General features: G+C 45.0%; 1 protein-coding gene across 1 annotated transcript in view; it reads right to left on the reverse strand.

Annotated features, from left to right (window-relative positions):
- Nucleotides 1-6,239: 6,239 nt before the first annotated feature.
- eif2b3 (eukaryotic translation initiation factor 2B, subunit 3 gamma) overlaps nt 6,240-22,240 on the reverse strand; it is a 34,345-nt gene continuing 18,344 nt past the window's right edge. Inside the window, 8 exon segments of the mRNA XM_042103117.1 lie at nt 6,240-6,431; nt 11,978-12,081; nt 16,125-16,273; nt 16,665-16,727; nt 18,082-18,123; nt 18,125-18,273; nt 18,866-18,999; nt 21,633-21,722. Of these exon segments, the coding sequence (XP_041959051.1) occupies nt 6,379-6,431; nt 11,978-12,081; nt 16,125-16,273; nt 16,665-16,727; nt 18,082-18,123; nt 18,125-18,273; nt 18,866-18,999; nt 21,633-21,722 (784 nt within the window). The 3' untranslated portion in view covers nt 6,240-6,378.

Consider the following 22,240-nt stretch of genomic DNA (forward strand, 5'->3'; position numbering starts at 1 on the left):
GCAGCCCTTCAAATCATCGGAGGGAGGGGGAGTGCAAGGGGGCGTCAGAGAGAGGAACTCTTTCAATAAACTCAGCACACTGCAGCCCTGCTCTGCACGTTTGCAATAGCCTGAACTCGCATTTTAAGACGGTATCGCATAAGATATCTGTTGATACCAACCAGGCGCACAATTTGTTTGATATTTTGCATGATACGCACTATGCAAGCTGGAGTAGTTTAGATTTCCCTGTCACTTTTGACTGGAAACGCGAACAGAATAAATGGGAAATCCATGTGCGCCCGTGCGCTCAGAGTAGTAGACAAATGTAGGCTACCATATTCGATTACCTCCTATTAGATACTTCCACAATCCACATAGACTAACTACTACTACACAGCTCTCTAAAACTCTATTCATTCACTCAGATATGTTTGTGAACATTATTGACTAGCACTGAGATATTAATAATTCTTATTCCCAAAAAATTATAAAGTAAGCTACTTGTTTTACATAATAAAACAGACATTAAATAACGTAAATTTGGCAAGTTTGATCTAAAATTGAATCCAGTGTCAAACTTCTAAGGTGAAATTCTCAAACCCACCAATAGGGCGCTGCATGTCTGCCTCTTAAAGTAGTGGTGATAGCTCCCCTATGTAACAGATTGATAACCAGAAAAAAATTCGCCGTTTATGACCATCCATCTGCTCTTGTATAGCCTATATTTTAAAAGAGCAAATCCTAGCTTTAAAATGCAGACACTTAATAATTACTATAGGCTGTTTTGCAGAGTTCAGAAAAATAGCTAATCCAAAATCCAGAATAACTTTGATATTTTCACAGTTGATGTACCCTACACATTACTATTTAACTGATCATTACATAGCCTAAAATGACATCTTCATAGAACTAGTTGACGTCAAGTCACTTGAAAGGTCTGCAGAGTTTACCCTCACTTCAGTATACATTGCTCTTTTGCAGTTACATAGAAAAAGTAAGTTTGATATGTGTCATTTTCTGTTGACACACCAAAAATGTAGGACATATCTAAGACACAAACACATACACACTCTCTCTGTCTCACTCTCTCTCACACGCACACACACACACACACACACACACACACACACTATGTTCATTCACAATTGTGCCCTTGACCCAAGGGTCCAGTTGAGTGTCCACAGCAAATTTGCACAGGACTGGGAGCCTCTCACGTGCCCACATTAATATTGGCCGATGGGACATCTGTCGATGCTGCGGCCATGGCTGGCCGGCCCAGCTCTTGCGGCCGGCTGACTTTTGGGTTGGATGTGGGCCTGATCTGGCGTGGATCCAGTTCCTCAAATTTGTTTAATTTGATGAGGGAAAAGGCAGCTGGAAATGGGAGCTGATGTGGAATGTGAGGAATTACTCTGTGCGGTAGGGGGCCCCTTTAAGCCTAACAAACTGAGGGAGGTCCAGGCCGAGGTCTAGAGGCCTTGGATAAATAAACCAGGGAGATGACCATGCGCTGTCCAGAAATCTGCCATCACACAGCCCCCAAACATAAACGGCCCCAGCCCATCCTGGCGCACATGTGTGTGTGTGTGTGTGTGTACAATTGCAAAACTACGGGACCACTCTCTCGCTCACCCATCACGCAACAGCTGAACGGCTTAGCAGGCAACTGGGTGTTTATTTATTGTAAACCTGCAGTCTTGCATTTATTTGTGAAATGGATGGTAGACATAGGCATGTATAGGCCTTCTATTGTTGCAGATGTGTTTGGGGACAACATGCCGAAAATGCCAAATGACACGAGGAGAAAAATACAACAAAAAAGTTTTCATGTAATCCTACATTGAAATCAATGTTTCACACTGAAAAAAATCAGTGTGTCCCTTGTGTACACTATCTTAAGCTTACTGTGTGGTCTGTAGACAAAGAGGGACTTCATCAAGCAACTGATGTTTTTGAGCAATGTGATAAAATTCTCAACAGTTACATATAACTACATATTCTTTTACACATACTGTGGAGTAACTAACGCTCAACGCTCACTCATTGCACACTGGAACGTAGCACAAGGATTACATGTAAAGAGACATCCACAATGATGTCTTTGAGTTAGTGTTAATATTTATAGACGGCATGCTTTTCACTAACATCAAAAGAATCCATTTCAAATGTGCAAACACTGATTATTATTGTGCTCATATGGTGCAGACTATTTGAATGTGAACCAACTAAAATTGAAACAAGTCTCAGAATAAGAAATGTAATTTTTATCCTTTGAAGGGGAACACTACGAGTGTTGTGTAGTGTGTAGTGTACCAAGATGCACAAAGGCGCACATTTTGGGCATTTTGCCACAGAAATCCACGATAACCCTAAGGAAGACGATGTTCTTTTATTGAATGGGCTTTGGCTGGCCATGTTGGTGTACAAAAAGTCCTGGGGAGACTCCACGTTGAAGCCAACATTCAGGACTTGTTTGGTGAATGTTTACAAAGCTTAAAATATTCTTAGCCCCCAAAGTGCTTTGTAACACAGTGATGTGTACATACAGGCATTGTGAGGCTCCGTCAGTCCCAAAAGGAGAGGGTTTGCCACCCACAGCCACAGATAAGATTAATTATGATAATGTATTTCTCACCCCCTTTGTCACCATAATGAATGGTTCCCCTTAAAAAGTTTTTTTTTTTTCTTTCCAGGGGTCTTTGTGATTCTTTAACTGAGGTATTGTTGAACGTTAACTGGCAGGTGGCATAAAAAGACCTCTTTGTTTTCTGGCCACACCACCAGCAACTTACATATTTATTGACTAATTTATTTATTTGTTTGTTTATTTATCTACTGGCCTACGGTCCGTTAGTAAGTGTGTGGCATATGTTGGTTCAGTACATAGAGACTATACAGGTATATTGCATATACTGATAATATTAACAATTCTGGAAAAGGTTTTTGTTCCTTGTCATGACTCATGAGTACAGCTAAAACACAACATACAGAAAAACCCATGGCACAGGGCAATAAACACAGACCAAGAAAAAATGGAAAACTTCACCTAGAAAATGATGTCCATAACACTAATGTATGAATGAACGAACATGAATGTATCCCACTGAGCATCAGCATAGATTGGGACACCCACTTCTTCTCATACCACTAGCATCAGATATGCTTGAGCCATAATTAATTTTAATATGAAATAATATACATCAATAAATAAGAGAATTACCTCAGTAAATAGGATAACTAAAGATTCTGTGCCAGCAATAGATTAAAAAAGATCCTGCCTTGACGTGCTGCATTAAATCTCCTTCATCCATGCATTCATCTTCCTGATAATTATTCACATATTAATCAATCCCACCAATGATCAATATATGGACTTGTCACAAGAGTATGCATAATAACTTGGGGGAGATTTCAAATGAGCATAAATAACATATTAATTACATTACAATTACAAGTTTTATGGGAATACAACATTAGAAGTATACAGATGATCATCTTAAACTCTGTGGGTGCAAAAACCAAGGAGGAAAAAAACACACTCGGTTGTCTCGGAATTGTGTCTAAAGTCATTAGACTACAGAGGACACAGAGGTTGTATGCTGCCTTTGTTCTGCAGTAGTAAGAAAGCACTAATTCTGTGGTGTGTGAGTGTGTTGAAAGTGGGTGTGAAGGCATGGGAGGGATGCAGTGTCTTAAACGTGGGTGAAAAAGAGAGGAAATTCGTCTGTGCCTCAAGAACACAGAAGACAAATTGAGGAAGTGTTCTGGTAATGTGTAGGGGTCACTAGCAAACCATGCAGGTTTTTTTTTTTTTTTTTTTTTTGAGGAGTGGGGGTGGGGGATGCCACTTGGGTGGCCTAGCTAGTCTCTCGCCATCCACCGTGATTAGCCCCGCGGACAAGCCCACACCCACCTCTCCTGCCACCCTCCTCCCAACCCCCTCCGAACACACACAAACACACACTCCCTCACAGTGAAGGCGGCGCCCAACCCCTGTGCTCTGATCATTGATTCTTCTCCTGCTCTATCCATCGCTTGGTCAGTCAGGATGCCCTCCCTACACACACACACACACACACACATTTTGGTGCTGTGCAAGAAGCTCTATAGCTGGGGAGGCTGGTGGCAGACAGGTCTGGATGAGCTCCAGGGCCATATTTATATCTACGTCTGAGCTGATTAATGACACCCGGGGCCTTCACAAGTACCACTGCACTTACACTACTTACTGTAGCTGCCACTCACCAGCATTTAACCACCAGGTCATAAACATTAGCATCTTCACTTGGAGGAGGGAGCACTCCAGAGCTGCATTTAGCGGAGAGCTCTCCAAGTTGGGCATTAGGCACGGCTGGTGGAACCCGTCGCAGGCTAGGTTTGAAAACAAAAACCACATCAGTGGTTGGCAGTAGTGGGTGCATGACAGTATTTCACACTGGTTTCTGTTCTTGAAAAAAAAAACAAAAAAAAAAACACAAATTGATGGCACGAGGAAATGCAATGGAGGATGCATTGGGAATGTTGGGTTGGATGCCTGCATCAGTGATACTCTGAAGGTGTTCAGACAACTTGGGATGCTGGAGAGCAGTTAATGTTGCATGCCAGAGCCAGGTCTGTCTGTCCGTCTCGCACTAACAAACAGGCCATGCTCCCCTCTGCCACCCAGCCCCTGGAAGCAACCCAGAGACAGGCGAGCGAGGCCTGATATATGATCTGTCGGCTGACATCTGATCTCCAGCTCTGGAAAACACAAGCATCTGTCACATTTGGCTGAGAGGGGTGGGGACTGACACAGAACACAGTCCAGGAGAGAGCGCACACACACACAAACACAAAACACACATGACCTGAAGGACTGGGCCTATGGCGAGGCGTCTTTGTCTAAATATACAGACCTTGGGGAGAGCACTCCCACCTGGGCCTAACCTGCCACTTTGTGTGAAGCCAGCGTTGTTGAGCGGGGTTGCCGAGTGCCATCTTATCAGATAGTGGCGAGTTAACGTGTGAATTCAATTAAGTGCACCTCGTATTGAAAGGGGGAATGCATAGCAGAACTCGAGAAGAGGCGAAACGAGACGTTTCAGTTCAGGCAGTTCACATTCTTCCCCCAAAAAGCGCTCCCTCTAATTTGCCTGGTCTGACTGATATAAAAGTTGTCAAAACATGAGTCTGTTCACAGAGGAACCCTGGGCAAAAAAAAATCTTTCCTACACGAAAGATCAAGCCTAAAGCATTCTTTTTCGAGAGCACTGTGTGGCTTCAATGATTTCTTACTCTGGTCTGGGTGGAAGGGAGCCCATACAGTGGGAGGTTAGATAAACCTGGACTAAACGTACGTTACTCGAGGAGAAACAGAGAAAAAGAAACAACAGACGGGGGAAAGGGTTTCATTAGTAATTATAGTGAGTGATTAACAACAGAGTTAAACGCACCGAAATTGCAAAACGTGGTCGAACAGACAAGGATCTTCTGACAATTACACCAATTAACCTAAATGACTCCAGTTGGCCACAGACACAACAAAACGCAGAGCATGTAAATCATGCTATGAGGTCAGAGCATCTTCCTTGAGGCCTCGTCATCCTTCATGACCAAGGATCTTCAGACCTGTAATTTAAGAGATGCGTTGCCGATGGTATGCCATAAATCTCCGATGGCATTGAGAACGAAGGAGTGTTTATGTGTGTGCGAGAGAGAGAGAGAAAGAGAGGGAACGAGAGAACTAAAGAAGAAAGAGACAGAGCAAATAAGAAGGGCTATATTCTGGCATTCTGTAAGAGGAAGAGCGTGAGGGAGAGAGAGGGAGAGAGAAAGAGAGGGAGAGGGAGGGCTGTAACTCGTCGGGATCTCGCTGGGTGGTCTATCCCTCCATTTTCTTTCTTTTTCTTCCTCCCCCCGCTCCTTGTGTACAAATAAACTCAAGCCCATTGTGGTTATCTGTTCGCTGTAGCATTGGGACACACACACACACACACACACACGCTCGCTCACGGTGGTCATGGGAAGGGGGTCCTGGAGGTCCCGTCAAACAAACAGCACCTCCACAGAGCCGCCTTTACAGCCCAGCGTCTCATCTGAATCTATACGGCAGCATGAATGAACAGCGCTCTCTCTCTCTCTCTCTCTCTTTCTCTCTCTCTCACACACACATTCCTTCTGAAGTCTTTACAAGAAGGTCACCCCAAGAGATAACTGAAGAAACATGTGGAAACGGACAATATCTCCAATATAATAAAAAAAAAGGGTGACACTGAGGATGTTTTGATAAATAGCTGGCCTTTATTTGGACACTGTGTGTGGATGTGTTGATAAAGAGCTATGGTGTAGGAGGCCAGATCGTCCCATCCGCTTTGGTCTCTCTGGGGTCCTCTGTGAAAAAGCGTCTTTCCCAAGGTCCTAGATCTCCATGAGCTGATCGGACCCAACAATGACCTCATTGGTTCTTTCGGCTGCAAGATAAAGCAAAAGAAAGTTAATTTAGACAAGACTCTAAAGGAGCAGGGCAAGCATATGACCCTTTATTTTACATGAGAGCAATGTAAATGTGTTTCTCTCATCATTGTAGGCAAAAACAAGTCCGTTCACACTTCAAGTATAAACAGATGATGTAATTGGGGAACTGGCAAGTATTGACAATATTTTCTGCTTGTCATGTCGATATTATGCAAGACATTTTACAATTTATTTTGAAAGGTTACCAGTCACAAACAGAGTAGTCACACACATACACACATGCACACACACAGAGCTTCAGGGTCTGCAAGACACACACACACGACTGTTCAAGCTTCAGGGTCTGCTAGGTAACTGCTCCAAACCAAATCACAGAGAGGGGTAATTAATGTTCCATATACATATTTTAGTGTGACGGAATCTGTACAAAAAGACTGCTTTAGCGTTTCTCAGTTTGGGGAAAGATAAATAGAGCATGGAACGCTAGGAGAGCGCTACATTTCCAAGCCCAGGAGCGAGAGACTGTTTTTTATTTTACTTTTGAGGTGATGGTGTACGTGTGTGTGTGTGTGCTCATGTATGTGTGTGTGTGTGTGTGTTGTGGTGGGGGGGAGGGTTAACACACAGAACATGGAGTGATTCCCAAGTTTCAAGGGGAACGTCTGGTCTCCTGGGCGCATGCTGAGGAAAGTGACCACCTGCAGGAGAGCAACACCTGACTCCTGCCCGCATGACCCTCCACGCCAGGGTGGTCCCCGGCAGCCGCGGCTGCCCATCCTCACCAACTGGGCCAGCGGGGGAAAAAAACGTAATACCTTAAGCAGCAACAGAAGCGCGACCTGATGCCGAAGCCCCAAATGAGAACAGGGTGGAGTGACAGCACAGCGATGGCACGGAGTAGATTGGTTCTGGGAAATGGGAAAGATTTCCCATTTGTTTTAGTGGCAGATCTTCATGAGTGATGGTGTTTAAATACAACTTGTGTGTGCTATGTGTGTTAGCAGCGCTATGTGTGTTAGCAGCGCTATGTGTGTTAGCAGCGCTCTGCTTCCACTCTCTGACTTGCTCCTTGTATGCACACTGTTTTTTTTCCCTGTCATGAATGTAGCTATTCTCAGTGACGGTGACGGGAGGTAGAGGTATGGCTACGTTCTTGCCAAACTTCCTTGGTTTGTTGATAAACCAGATGCTTTAAGCCTGGAGTTATTTTAGGTGTATTGTGACAGTGAGGCCAAGCCCTCGGGCATGACGAGGATGTCTGTAAAAAACGAAACGTTTCAAAGCAATTCAGACCAAGGGAGGCAAATATCGAACTTGGGTAAGCACCTTGGGGAGCCTTGCTAAAATATTTACGAATTTCAAAGAATGACAGGTTAATGGATGCCATAGGTAACACAACATAATTACGCCCTCAATTGTTGTCCAGGTCATGGTCCAAAAAATGTTTGAGGAAGAGACTTTTTCATCATCAGTGTTTAAAGAGGCACTTAATGACAATAACTTTGTTTAAGTTCAGCAGAGATGGCAAAAGTACTCACTTCCCATACTCAAGTAGAAGTACAAATACTGGTGTTAAAAAATACTCTGGTAAAAGTAGAAGTACTGATTTAACTTCTTTACTCAAGTAAAAGTAGCAAAGTACAGGCTTGGAAATTTACTTAAAGTATAAAAGTAAAAGTAGTCTTCTGAATGACAACCATTTTTTTATGCAACGGTACCTGGACCACACAAATGTTACTAGAGTGCAAGAGTGCCAGTCTCTCTTTTTAAATCTTCCTATAACCTGTTGGGCCATTTCTAGGCTTTCCACCCTAACATTGCACTGCCTATTTCAGAGGGCAGTGTGTTCTTTTGGCCTACCATCAAATGGACATCTTTAGAAAGCTAAGATCCTGTAGTTTCTTAGGAAGCACTGGCACCGAGTTACAGAGCCTAGAATATTGCTTTTTCTTTCTGCCGGATAACAAGCATCTCTGAACTGACCACATTTCAGCCCTCTAGGTCACTGATATGATGTTTTTAGAAATACGACTGAGCCCTGGCACCAGGTCTTGTGAAGCTGTGGGCAAAAGTAGATCAATATAGAATGAAAAATTAGTACTTTAGACCATTATTTGCCAAGGTATGCTCATGCGTTTTGTAATGGCCTATGGAAACTCCCCATAGGACTTTTGGTTACCCAAAATGCATATAATGACAATAAAGGTATGCATTTCTGAGGTTTCTTGTAGACAATTTGGATTGTATGTCAGGTTCTGATATAGAATGACTACACAAAAGTCTTAATTTTTCATTTTCTTTGTTGGCTTCATGGGTGTGTATAAGATGGACTATACATCTGCACAACTAATATTGGATAAAACAACATGAATATTTAATTCCTATGGATTCCTGTGAATATTTCAAGACCAGGAATGTAGTGGTCTAATAAGAGGTGGGTAAACTATGAATTCTGTGATCACGGTAAGGTGGACTGCGCCATGCAGTATCAGATTTTTAGAAAAGGCATTACAACATGGTTGATGATGGTGGAGGTTATTGTCCAATGTTTATAACAATACAGGTGGCATTAAGTGGTTCATAGAGTGTTGATGAGTGTACATATTGTTATTGTGGATAATACGGTGTGATTTTGTTTTATGTTAACAGTTGTAATTGGTGAATAAACTCTTTTGAGAAGTGGATAAACTCTAATAAGAGGTGGATAAACTATTTCTGAAATTTCAGAAGTGGGTAAACTGTGTTTACTTGCGTTTAGCCTCCACTACATCCCTGTTCAAGACCCAATGCTGCATCTACAGTACTTATTGCTAAGGATATAGGCTATACTGCAGCTAGAAGTTAGGAAAGCACCAAAGGCAAGGAGAGGAGGAGGGCATTTTTGACTAAATTTAATTGAGACATACTACTACATGCTAACGTTAATGCCATCAAGCTGCAATGATTTGCCGCGAATGAATGGCACCCAAATCTGTCGAGTCATTTTGTAGTGGTGCGTCAAGTGCAACGTATATTCCCATCCGCTATTGATGATGCGAAAAATAATTAACGAAAATTATCCGAAAATTAGTGAAACACACTCAGCAAACAGTGAGCACACAGTGAGGTGAAGCACATACTAATCCCGGCGCAGTGAGCTCCCTGCAACAACAGTGGCGCTCGGGAAGCACTGAGGGGTTAGGTGCCTTGCTCAAGGGCACTTCAGCCGTGCCTACTGGTCGGGGTTCGAACCGGCAACCCTCCGGTTACAAGTCCGAAGCGCTAACCAGTAGGCCACGGCTGCCCCATGTAAGGAGTAAAAGTAAAAAGTCGCCTTAAAAATAAATAGTAAAGTAAAGTAAAAATAAATCTACTCGAGTACAGTAACAAAGTATTTGTAACAAAGTATCCATTTCTGTTCAGCCTACTTACTAATGTGGTTAACATGTGCAAATGCAATGTTTACTCAGGTAACTTGATAACATCAGCTGCTAAAACCATCAGGTGTTCATAAGGACATTAATAATCCCAGTTATAAATTATCTATTTAATATTCAGTAGGCATACATGCTTCTCTATAATTTTCTCTATTACTTTAAAATGTGGAGCCTATAGACATCTGCCAAAGAAGTGCATTGATAGTGCATATAAACAGCACTAATGATATATGATTGAAAATATACTTAGCAAAGAAATTCATACCATCCAATATACTTTTGGTCTTTAATTTTGGCCTACAGGACACATACTGGATCTGCAAATTGCTATCCCATTTCCATTACCCAGCTTACGTTCCCAGTTTGTATACTGTAAGTCGCTTTGAACAAAAGCGCCTCCTAAATACCATAAACAGAAACATGGCTGTGCATGGCTGTGCATGATCAATGTATTAAATTAGATAATAAAAGTATTCATGGTTTAAATATTATGGCAATTATATCACAATATAATTTGGTAAGTGTTGAAAAAGCAGAGCAGAAACAGGATGGTCAGATGAAAGAGGATCTCACATCTCTTATTCCATTACTTTTCCTGACCTTTTGGGTCTCTGCTGTGGTATCGTTTCAGTATCGGTATCGAGATATTTACGGTGGGTATCATAATGGAAGTCATAACTTTGGTATGGTGATGATGACACTAACTGCACAACAGAGTTGGATAGAGCCACACTTGTGGTTCATTGGCGTGTAGTTCCACCTGTAGTGTTCCTGTCAGTCTTCGGCTCGGTGATTAGCGAGGGCTACTGGCCTGCAGAGAGGACATGTTATCCCCACGAGTGTCCTGCCTGCCGACAGCATCCAGAGGGAAAAAAGGCAGGGCGTGGACTCAGGATTTTGTGTGTTCTTTCAAGCGCTTCTTTAATCTGTACTAATAGTCATCATATTGAAATGTCATTCAAATCTTATTTATAGTGGTATCCTTGGTTTAGAGGCTGGGATTTTTTTTTTTTTTTAACGCTGGTGCCAAAACCATCTAAAACGGAGCACAGCTTTCAAGTAGCTTCAAAGGCTTGCAAGTGCTCGTTATTTCAGGAGGGTAGGGACATCAAAACTACAGGGCAACTTGGCACTTTGATGAGTTTATTTTTTTCCCTATTAAATTAAGATGATGACTCTGCTTCAGAAGTCTCAGAGGGACCGCCTGTCGTCCCCTGGGCTCCTTGGGGCAGGATATTTATTGCCGTTATTATAAGAAATGCCTTTTAAATAATAGGTTACAATAACCTCAGTGCTGGGTTCTTTCCTTTATTCTGGGCGAGATCTTTGAATGGTGGTCCTTAGTGAGGCTTGTAGATTTCGACTGAATAGCAGGCTGTGTGTGATGTATTAGTGTGTGTGTGTGTGGTTGGCTTGGGGGTGTTGTACAGCAGTCTAACTTTGGGATTTCTGGCAGTAGGTCTGTGTGCCCCAGCCTTTGGAGGTTATGCTGGGCTAATCAGGTCCAGTCGCACTTTGATACCCCATACAGTGGTGAGAGAATGGTGAGGCGGGGGGGGGGCAGGAGAGGAGGGTTGGGGGTGGGCTAGGGTATGGAGGCTGGAAATTGTTGCAGTTCGGAGGCGGGGGTGTGTGGAGCAGCAACACCCTGTTGTTCAGTCAATTAGGCCTGGGCAGTCTCTGGACATCTTAAGTCTGCCTCTGGCGGTGTCATTGATGGAGAGGTTAGAGACCAGGGCTCGGACCACCCGGAATACAACAGCCTCCAGCCACACACAAGCACACACACAGACACACACACAGGTTTGCATTCACTCTCACACACCCATGCAAAGCCCACAGTCTGATTTAAGACTGAGCGGATTAAGAATATTAAAAATAAAGCTCAATTGTACACATAAGCTTTGGTTTTAATGCGCTATTAAAGCAGATTACAAGCCACGGCTCACTCTCTCCCTCTCTCTGTTTAACACTCACACACATAAACAGAAGTTGACTGAAAGGAACACACACACACAAACACACTAAGGTGTGTGTTCAGAGCAGTGTGTGTGTGTGGGTGTGTGTGTGTGTGTGTGTGTGCAGGGGTAAAAGTGTGGAGTGGTGGATTGTTGTTCGGTGCTCACCCTCTGGCTCTATGCGCTGGCTGCTTCCCACCAAACAGTACTTAATGTCAGCACTGCGCCCAATCACTGCGTTGCTGCAGATCACACTGCCCTGGATGTTACACCTACAGACAGAAAAAGAAATAATACACTACCATTATACAGGAGAAACAGACACACAGACACACTTCAAGGCTAGAATGTTGCCTACACACACACTGTGGTAACCATGAAGCTAAAGTGAAAGGAGACACCACGTAGACTCCTCCACACCAAACACTATCCCTGGGTCAGCATGTGTGGGAAGAGTGACACACACATTTCAGACTTGTGTGACAGAGCTTTGTGCCTTATGTGTCTCCACACACACACACACACACACACGCAATATGCTGTATGTTTACAGCATTCAAAGAATAATATTTTCCTGGGATCACTTTGGCACCATAAAACTTTATTTGCACAGTTTAATGTTTACTCGACTTGCTAGGGCCAATTTCACTCTTCAACCCCCCCCCCCCCCCTCACCCCCTCACCGTTGAAACATATTCACCATGAACCTTCAGCTTTCATGTATTCTGATAATTACACAGCTGAGGCTCTTGTCCCTTTCTACACCCCCCCCCCCCCCCCCCCACCGAGGAAACCTAATACCTCAGAGTTTTTCTTTTTTTCTGCCAAGCTTGTTTTATTTTCCTGAAGACAGTATTAGCATATATATTAAAAAACAACACCAGCTTCCCCACGTTTGTGTGCAAGCGAGCGACAACAATGCTATCAAAAAATGCTGTGGCATCGTCGTGCATGAGAGGGTGTGTATCCTGTGTGTGTGTGTGGCTGAGTGTGGCGTGCATGCATGTGTCTGCTTGACAGTCCCTTTGGCACAGTGTGAGCAAGCTGAACACGAGAACGTGTGAATCTAGCAGGAATGAGAGCTCTAAAGTGGCCCACATCTGCATGACCATGATGAAATATTCCCACTTAGAAAACATTGAGGGCAGCAGAGGTCTCCTCTGTGCTAGAACTGCTTAAGAGCAACAAATCGCTGATCTGCCTTTTAAAGCTTAGCGAAAAAAAAAAAAAACCCTTTCGACTGGGCCGCGTGCTCCGGGATCTGTCTAAGGGGCCGTTTATACGAGAACGATTGCGAAGGAAGACGACAAAATATTTTATCACAAGTGCCTTTAGTTTACACGGCGACCCTGCCATCGGGGCTTGAAGACGCAAAAATCTGAAGACGCCTTCCAGAGTGTAGAGTTTTGAAGACGACCCGGGTTGCGTCTCCGTCTAAACGGCTAAACCAAAGATCCTTGATTACCTCTCTGGCTAAACTGTCAAATTAGAATGTCTGCGCGTGACGTACCGGGGTTCTATCACACCACCACCCAGCGGTCTGGAATGCATATCCAATCGAATATCACATACTCTTGCGTCTTCATATAAACAAAGATTTCCCCCTGAGAATGCTCGTCTAAACGCGAATACAAAAATGAAGATGAGACGCCACTTCTGCCTCTTCTCTTTTCATCGTCACCGTATAAATGTAGCCTAAAGCGCTATCTTCACACATCACTACAATAGGAAATAAAGGCTCCTGGGTGGCGACTTGGCCCACTCCCACAGTCTGACTGCAAGAGAGAGTCAGGCTGGAGGAGATGGACTGAGATAAGCTGACAGAGCGAGAGAAAGAGAGAGAGAGAGAGCGCTGAACAATACCCAATATTTACTTGTTGTGTTCTGTTCGCTACAGTCATGCCTTGGTAATATGACCATGTGTTTATTTTTCATAGCAATGAGACTTATTTGAATTCAGAAAGAGAGAGAGAGAGCGAGAAACTGGGAGATAGAGAGAGATAGAGAGAGATGGAGAGAGAGAGAGAGAGAGAGAGAGAGAGAGAGAGAGAGAGAGAGAGAGAGAGAGAGAGAGAGAGAGAGAGAGAGAGAGAGATATGCAGTTGGCAACCAGGTCTGCTATCTCTGAATGTGTGTGTGAGTGTGACGTGTCCAGTCCTGCCACCATTCACATGGGCAGGTTTGCCTTGGCAGAGGCACATGGGCATTCTATTCAGGTGCTGGCAGTGAAGGGGACGCCGAGCAAAGGACGAGAATGTGAACACGTGCAAAAAGACAAAAGAGAGAGATAGAAAGAAAGAAACAGAGAGAGACGGATAGAGAAAGTAAGACGCACACAAACAGAGAGAGAGAGAGAGAGCGAGAGAGCGAGAGAGCGAGAGAGCGAGGGAGGATGTCGGGTTCAGGGTGATGGGAGATTACAAGGATTGGCGTTTTTTAAACAGAGAGACCACCAAAGAAGCTGTGCTGAAATACCACTAATTACTAACACCATGCTCCTCCTCACTATGACCCCCCACCCCTAGAGCATGCACACGCACACACACACACACACACACATTCACACGCACGCACACACACATTATACACACACACACACACACACACACACACACACACACACACACACACACATTATACACACACACACACACACACTCTTCCCAACCCCTATACTCTACCCATACTCATCCCCCTTACAAACACACACACACAAAATCCAACACTTTGTAAACAAGCACTCCTACATGCAAACAAAGGGTGGAAAAAAATGCAAGTGCCTTCTTTAACATGCCAGGGATTTGCTAATCCCTTCTTACATTTTTTATGTTCTGAAAGAATTGCTGTTTCATTCTTTCTTTTCTGTCCTTTCTTTCTTTCTTTCCTTTCCTTTTATGCGCGCACTAACTTGGCGATGAGGGTAGCCATGCTGGCTCTGGGCTTTGGTTCTTGGGGGGAGCCAGTGCTCAGACCAAAAGCCCTTCCCCAGGATTTAAAATAACAGACTCCTTTTTTCTACTTCACAGTGCTCCCTCACAACAATTCATGTTATCCTCAGACTTCCACAAAAGCGAGCAAGGACGTCATTTACTCAAAATCAGCTTTAATCTAAATTCTTTCCGTTTGGGGTGGGGTGGGGGTTGGTGGTGGGGGAAGAGACAAAAAAAAGAACGAAAACGAGAAAAGAAATTAGCAAGTGTCTGAAAGAAAAGACTGCTGGCAAGAATGAGTCTGTGATCCAAAAGAAGTGAAACAAATGTTGCGTTAAATGTTGCGTACTGGCTACATGACATGCCCGATGCTTTCAGTACTGTTGTTCATCTGACAACATGAAAATTGATGTGAAAAGAAAAGGTTACTTTCCTAGAATGAAACAGGGGTTGGGGTGTGTGTGTGTGTGTGTGTGTGTGTGTGTGTGTGTGTGTGTGTGTGTGTGTGGAATGGGGGCTTTGTATCTATATTCATCACCTATCTGTGTGTGCTGAAATGTGACCTTGTTCAGGGTCACCGAGTAGCCATTCACATTTCACAACATACGTTTCTGTTTTTTGTCAACACAACAAGAGTGGGACTAGTCTTGCGCCCCCCCCCCCCCCCCCCCCGAACAGTCCCATCCCATCCAGCCCCAAGTCTCGCCCGCAGGCCACGGAGCAAAGCCCCGTCCCCCGAGTGCTTCTTCAAAAACAGGGTTTTTTGTTCAGTGTAAGCACTGCAACAAGGCTTTTTGAGAAAAGAAGAGAAAGTCCCCTCACCTGTTCCCTCACACTAAGCACTTAAACCAGCATTAACCACTTTGTCGGAGACTTTCACCGTGTGGAAAAAAGTGCCAAGTCCAAACTGCTGAGAGATACCTTGGCTGACAACACAATCGTATGTTTAGAGTACATTTTGGGTCTTAAAGTGACCAGACATTTTATCAGTGCAGCATTTGAAATTAGTTCTCTATGAAAAGACAAGAAAATCGAAATTTTTCAAATTTGACAGTTTCAATTGAACATTTCTCAGCTTTTGCGAGGCACCCATTTCAACTCCTTTGTTTGTTTTGGGAATATCTCTGCTCTGAGAAATGTCTCAAGTGTCACTTAAATACACATTTTTCATTAAACGTGGCACTAGCGGAGTGTGGTGACCGTGTTGAAAGCTAGAGCGTAGACTCAGCGTTCCTTTGCAGAAAAGCACTTGCAAGATGCCTGAGTCTGATGCCTGGTTAGTGGTTAAGGAAGTTGGAAGCTGGCCTATCCACCATGACATGTATTAGACCAGACAGAGAAAGACATGCTGCAGAGAGAGAGAGAGAGAGAGAAAGAAAACTTACCCTTCCTCGATGGTTACACCATTCATTATGATGGAGTTGGTTATCTTAACCTTCTCCTTGACTGTGGTAGATGCGCCAATCGTTGAACGTTTAATGGAGGTCTTGTCGGCTATCTGACAGGAGGCTCCAATTATACTGTCAGCTCCAACCTTTCCAGAGACAAAACAGACATAATTACAGCTCGAAAGGATTACGATGACTTAGCCAGCCACTTGATCCTCAAGAGCTCGAAACACAACTACATTTTTATTTCACAGATAGAGGCTGGCTTATTACTTGAACAGCATGCTCTTCACAATGTGAGCCTTACCTAATGGATTAAACCTGGATTACCTAATTATAAACAAAACTAAGAGAGACGGACACATAGACAGGTAGAAAAAGAGGAGAGGGAGAGAGAGAGAGAGAGAGAAAGAAAGAAAGAAAGAAAGAAAGAAAGAAAGAGACTTAGGACCCCTTCTGCTACAAAATAAATCACCTGCACAAGCATAGGTGTTTGTGTGTGCTGAACACCATCGGCCCAGGAAGGTGCTGGCTTACCTGACTGCGTTCTGACACCAAAGCGGACGGGTGGACAGGAGGATCATCAAACAGCTTGGGAGCCTGTACCACACAGCACACAGGGCATGCTGTAACTCTCAGGGCATTTACTTGTTCTTAAAGTTCCTAAAAAGAGCTAATCTCCACAGGGTATTGGCCAAAGTTGATCTTTAACAGCGCACTTGGGACACCTTTGATTCATCTAAACCCACGGTTGTCAAACTGGGGTACGCGTACCCCCAGGGGTACGTGGACTGATTTCAGGGGGTACGCAAAAAAATATCTAAGTCATAACTTATGCCTTTTCAAACGTTTTCTCTATCCCACGTTGGTAACTTAACTTCCGCATTTGCACTGCACATTAAAAACTTATTTTCTCCGCATTAACAAAATATTCGAGAGTGGAGACAGAGAGGGTAAAACAGCGTTTCTCAAACTGTGGGCCGCGGAGACATGCCAGGTGGGGCGCGAACTGACGTGAAAAACAGGAGTTTTTTTAATTATTTTTTTTATCTGTAGCCTAGGCCCAGGTAGCACCCGATGCGCAATGGACGCACTGTGTTATTCATAGGGAAGCGCTCGTGTCAAGGCAGCTTAGTTAGTCCCGACCTGAATGAGATTTTGAACGAGGTTGTGAGAGTGGTGAATTTCATCAAGACCCGGCCCTTAAAAGCGTGTCTATTCTCCGCACTTTGAGAGGAGATGGGAGCTGACCAAAAGGCTGTACTGTTTTACAGCGAGGCAAGGTGGCTTTCCCAAGGTAAAGTGCTGTCGCGTGTTTGAGCTCCGAGTCGCCTCTTCTTGGAGGAAGAGCGCATGTTTGAATCTGCAAGCACGTTCGCTAATGAACATTTCTTGACGAAGCTGGCCTATTTTAGCGATATATTTGGAAAGCTCAATGAGTTAAATCTCCAGTTACAAGGCAAAGACAAGCACCTAGCAGATAAGATCACTGCATTCAACAAGACGATTGTGTGTGAGATTAGGTGCAGATCTATTAAAAATCATTACATTCAGCACATTTGTAGGCCTATCATATGTTGACTATTGATGAGATTTGTATCATATGTTTATGATCCTATTCACTATTCTCGACAAAATTGAAAAAAATAAATATTAATAAAACAATTAAAAAAAAACTTGTTAACAATTGGTGGTGTTGGGGGTACTCCGGAAGATCATAATGTCTCAGGGGGTACATGCCTGTTAAGTTTGGGAACCACTGATCTAAACCGTCTTCAGTGCGCTGAACTGAGGACTAGGCAGAGACCTTTTCTTAGTTTCCTACCTATGGTACGGACTCGCAAGTATGCCAGCTTGACCAGGACAACCCTTTCAGAAATGTATTTCCACTGTGGACATCTACACCAGCTCAATCTTTCCCTTTCACCCATGGGAGACGGAGAGCGGTGCTCACCATGCGGTTGGCCTCGATGTAGGCGGCCAGCGTGTTGACGCGGGTAGCACATGCCCTCCTCCATCAGGTGCATGTAGCAGCGCAGCTTGCCGCCGTGGTACGCCTCGCTCATGTCACCGCGGTGGTCATTCCAACAGGAGCGCTCGCGGGCCAGCTGGAACAGGCTGTCATCTTTACAGGACATGAGGATGTCTACGAAGAGCAGGAGGGAGGAGAGAGGAGAAAGAGGAGTGGGGGAGGGAGGGAGGGAGAAGAAGAGTGTGTAGACATGGTTAATGAGGGTGTCTGTTTGGGTGCAATGAGAAGATGTGTGTTGTTGGTTGCATGACACTGTTATAGGGCAATTCCATGGAAAATTTAATTTTTTGTAACATCCATAACGCCAAATAAAATGTGATGATATGGTATGATGTGAATGATTACATGAAATTTGAGCATTTGCTATTTTTGGCTGAAGAATGTACATGAGAAAAAATGCACAAAAAATGAATGTTATCATTCACATCATACAAATGCCAAGGCATTTCACTGGCGTTATGGATGTGACAAAAAGTCCATTTTCTGTGGAATTGCCCTACATCTATGGAACTTACATCATGTTAATGATTGTAGTGTTTAGCAGGTTTACAAGTGGCAGCCATGAAACAAAAGATGCATTGCCACTTACCACACCATGCAGTACATAGATTGTACGAACAGGGTGTATTAATATGTAATAATTAATATAGGAATACAATATGCTCTGTGGCATGGGCTATTAAGAGAGCATTACTACTGTACTTACCAAGGTTTGCATTCCGTTCCTTCTTCTTCTGGTCCTGATCACTGTCATCTTTAGGCCTCTGTGAGTTAATGGACTTGGAGAACTGCTTCCGAACCAAGAAAGGCACCAACTCCCCTCGGATGGAAGAGATGGACCTGAGCATGAAGAGACCAGTTAAGGCACTTAAGACAACACCGCAGCAGGGTTGGATGTAGCACTCGGCTCAATTAAGACACTTAAGACAACACCGCGGCAGGGATATAGCACTCGGCTCAATTAAGACACTTAATACAACACCGCAGCAGGGTTGGATATAGCACTTGGCTCAATTAAGACACTTAAGACAACACCGCGGCAGGGATATAGCACTCGGCTCAATTAAGACACTTAAGACAACACCGCGGCAGGGTTGGATATAGCACTCGGCTCAATTCAAGCCTGATGTGTAGCACGCAACTAAAACAACATGTTTTTGGGACACACCTCTAGAACAAGACATACAGACAGTGGTGCAGTGCATGCCATTACAACTTTTTTCAAATCAACCCCTCCCCCCCCTACAGTTAGTTAGAGGTCATTTGCACATGATATCTTAACAAGGCAAAGACTATAGGCCCAGAGAAATAACACCAATTGTGCTGTTTTTGACATGTTCAAACAGGAGCAGGCACCGAGGCCTGGTCTCAGAGCGGGGCGTTAAGTATAAGTATATATATACTCTTTTGATCCCGTGAGGGAAATTTGGTCTCTGCATTTAACCCAATCCGTGAATTAGTGAAACACAGCACACAGTGAGGTGAAGCACACACTAATCCCGGCGCAGTGAGCTGCCTGCAACCACAGTGGTGCTCGGGGAGCAGTGAGGGGTTAGGTGCCTTGCTCAAGGGCACTTAGGGCGTTAGTGGTGTCCCTGTCTGTTGTGTGCGGTCAGGTCTCAGAGCGGGGCGTTAGTGGCGTCCCTGCTTGTTGTGTGCGGTCAGTCGCGGGGCGTTAGTGGCGTCGCTGTCTGTTGTGTGCGGTCAGTCGCGGGGCGTTAGTGGCGTCCCTGTCTGTTGTGTGCGGTCAGTCGCGGGGCGTTAGTGGCGTCCCTGTCGGTTGTGTGCGGTCAGTCGCGGGGCGTTAGTGGCGTCCCTGTCTGTTGTGTGTCCCACCGCTCCAGCTTCCTGCTCACTGTCCACTTACTTTTGAAGCCAGATTACAATTTCCATGTGAAAGCGGAAAAAGAAACAACAGATACGCTGTGTCCATTTTCCTCCTTCAGAACTGCACTCATATAGCTTTTGATAGGGCCGAGGGAGCGAGCGAGCGAGCGAGAGAGAGAGAGAGAGAGATGGAGAGAGATGGAGAGAGAGAGAGAGAGAGAGAGAGAGAGAGAGAGAGAGAGAGAGAGAGAGAGAGAGAGAGCAGGAGGGGGTGGGGGGGTGGGGGGCTGGACCAAAAGACAGACTCAAATGGAGACCTGAAAGGAGAGTGAGAAAGGAGAACTGAACACTGAAGAAAAAAACGTCAGCATACTTTGATGAAAGAAAGAGCGCGGCAGCACAGGAGGAGGAAAGGAGAAGAGCGGAGCGCAATTGTGTGTGTGTGGGGTGGGGCGGGGGGGGGGGGGGGGTTTAGAATGGCAGGGTCAGCCTCCAGAAAATGATATTTACATCAGTGGCTCTGCAAATTCAAAACAGAGTGACTGGGCTCCGTCTTCAGAGACAGGGGGAGAGTAAGGGTGAGAGAGAGAGAGAGAGAGAGAGAGAGAGAGAGAGAGAGAGAGAGAGAGAGAGAGAGAGAGCGAGAGAAAGAGAAAGAGAAAGAGAGAGAGCGAGAGAGAGAGCGAGCAAGAGGAAGAGAAAGCCCACAGTGTGTGAGAGGGACAACGAGCTGATGAGCTCAACTCAGCCTCTACCTTTAGCTCTCCCCAAGAGGCTGTTGAGAGTCCGGCACAAAGCCCGGCAGAGCTGCACAAAGCCAGGGCTGGGAGCCCCCAGAGAGGGGGGCCGAGGAGTGGAGGTACTCTGGGTCCTCCTCAGCATGGAGGTGGGGGAGAGGAGGCGGGGAGGGGGGGGGGACTGGTGAAGGAGGCCTGGGCTGACAGACACCCGGTTCACAATCGAGCAACTCAAAAGGGACATAGAGAAGATGGAAGGGTGGAGGAGTGGTTGGGGAGACTGCAAGCTTTCGCCCTCTTGAACGGTCACTTTACGTTACGCTCCTTTATGTTTAGAGACATTAAACAACTCAAAATGACAACAGTGTACCTCAGCAATTAAAGAGGGTCAATCAAAGCGGAAAAAAAAATGAATGCGAAAGTGAACGTTTGTGATTGACAGGCTCGGACACACAGGGCGATTGCAGGGTGGAGATGGGGGTGTGTGGGTTTGTGAGTGTGTGAGGGGTGTGTGTGTGTCTGTGTGTGGGGTGGACGCAGTGACCATAAACCTGGAAGGTGACAGGTTGTAAAAGTACTTAACACCTCGCTTAAACACCTCAGCCGGACTCAAAGCCTTGCTGCTCTACATGGCTACGCTAACACGCTAACGCTTGGTGTTCTCCACGAGAATAGGCCTAGCAGATGTTGTGCTAAGTCTGGGCAATGCTTGTGAGAGAGGAGGAGGAAGAGGATGAGGAAGAGGAGGAGGAGGAGGAGGAGGAGGAGAAGGAGGAGGAGGAGGAGAAGCCGTGCTGTTAGCATCACTGGGAGACGTGCTCTGTTAGAACTGATGATAGGGCTGACGCGAGAAGGGTTAACAGAGCAAGGAGGTGTGAGACTGTTAACAGAGTGGGAAAATCCCATTACTTGTTGTCTACTAAGAAGTCGACCACAGATCTCTTCAGGCAGTACAGGTGGGCATCCAACAGGCCTGTCTTGATGTGCATCCTGGGATGTCTGTGAGTGAGAGAGAGAGAGAGAGAGAGAGAGAAGAGAGAGAAAGAGAGAGAAAGAGAGAGAGAGAGAGGGGAGGAGGCAGAGATCAGAAAGTGATTTAAGAATGCCAATAAAACTCTACCCAAGGACTGCAATATGATGAAATCTGATACAGCAAACCCACAACAGTGCCCCAGGGTAGAAAATCCAGACGCGGCGCGGGATCTGAAACATCAAAATAACCAACACCAACAACAAAAACAGAAACCCATTTTTTCCCTCTTGGTTGAGGACAGATGCTTCCTAATTACACGGTGAAGCTGGTCTGGGTTTGGGTTGTGGTGCGGTCTCTAATTTACCCCTACCTACCCAGTCCACATCTTAATTGGCCTTTTTCGAGGTGCTTCAGGGGACCATCTGCTCTGGCAGGGGCTGAGGGGAAGTGGACACGTCTGCGAGAGGAACTTTGGGAAAGCGACGGCGGGCACCCAAGCTCTAACGGACGGCCTGGCTTCCACCGTCTCCTTTACGAGGACACA

Source organism: Alosa sapidissima, chromosome 1 (assembly GCF_018492685.1).
Source record: "Alosa sapidissima isolate fAloSap1 chromosome 1, fAloSap1.pri, whole genome shotgun sequence".
Classification (NCBI taxonomy): Eukaryota; Metazoa; Chordata; class Actinopteri; order Clupeiformes; family Clupeidae; genus Alosa; species Alosa sapidissima.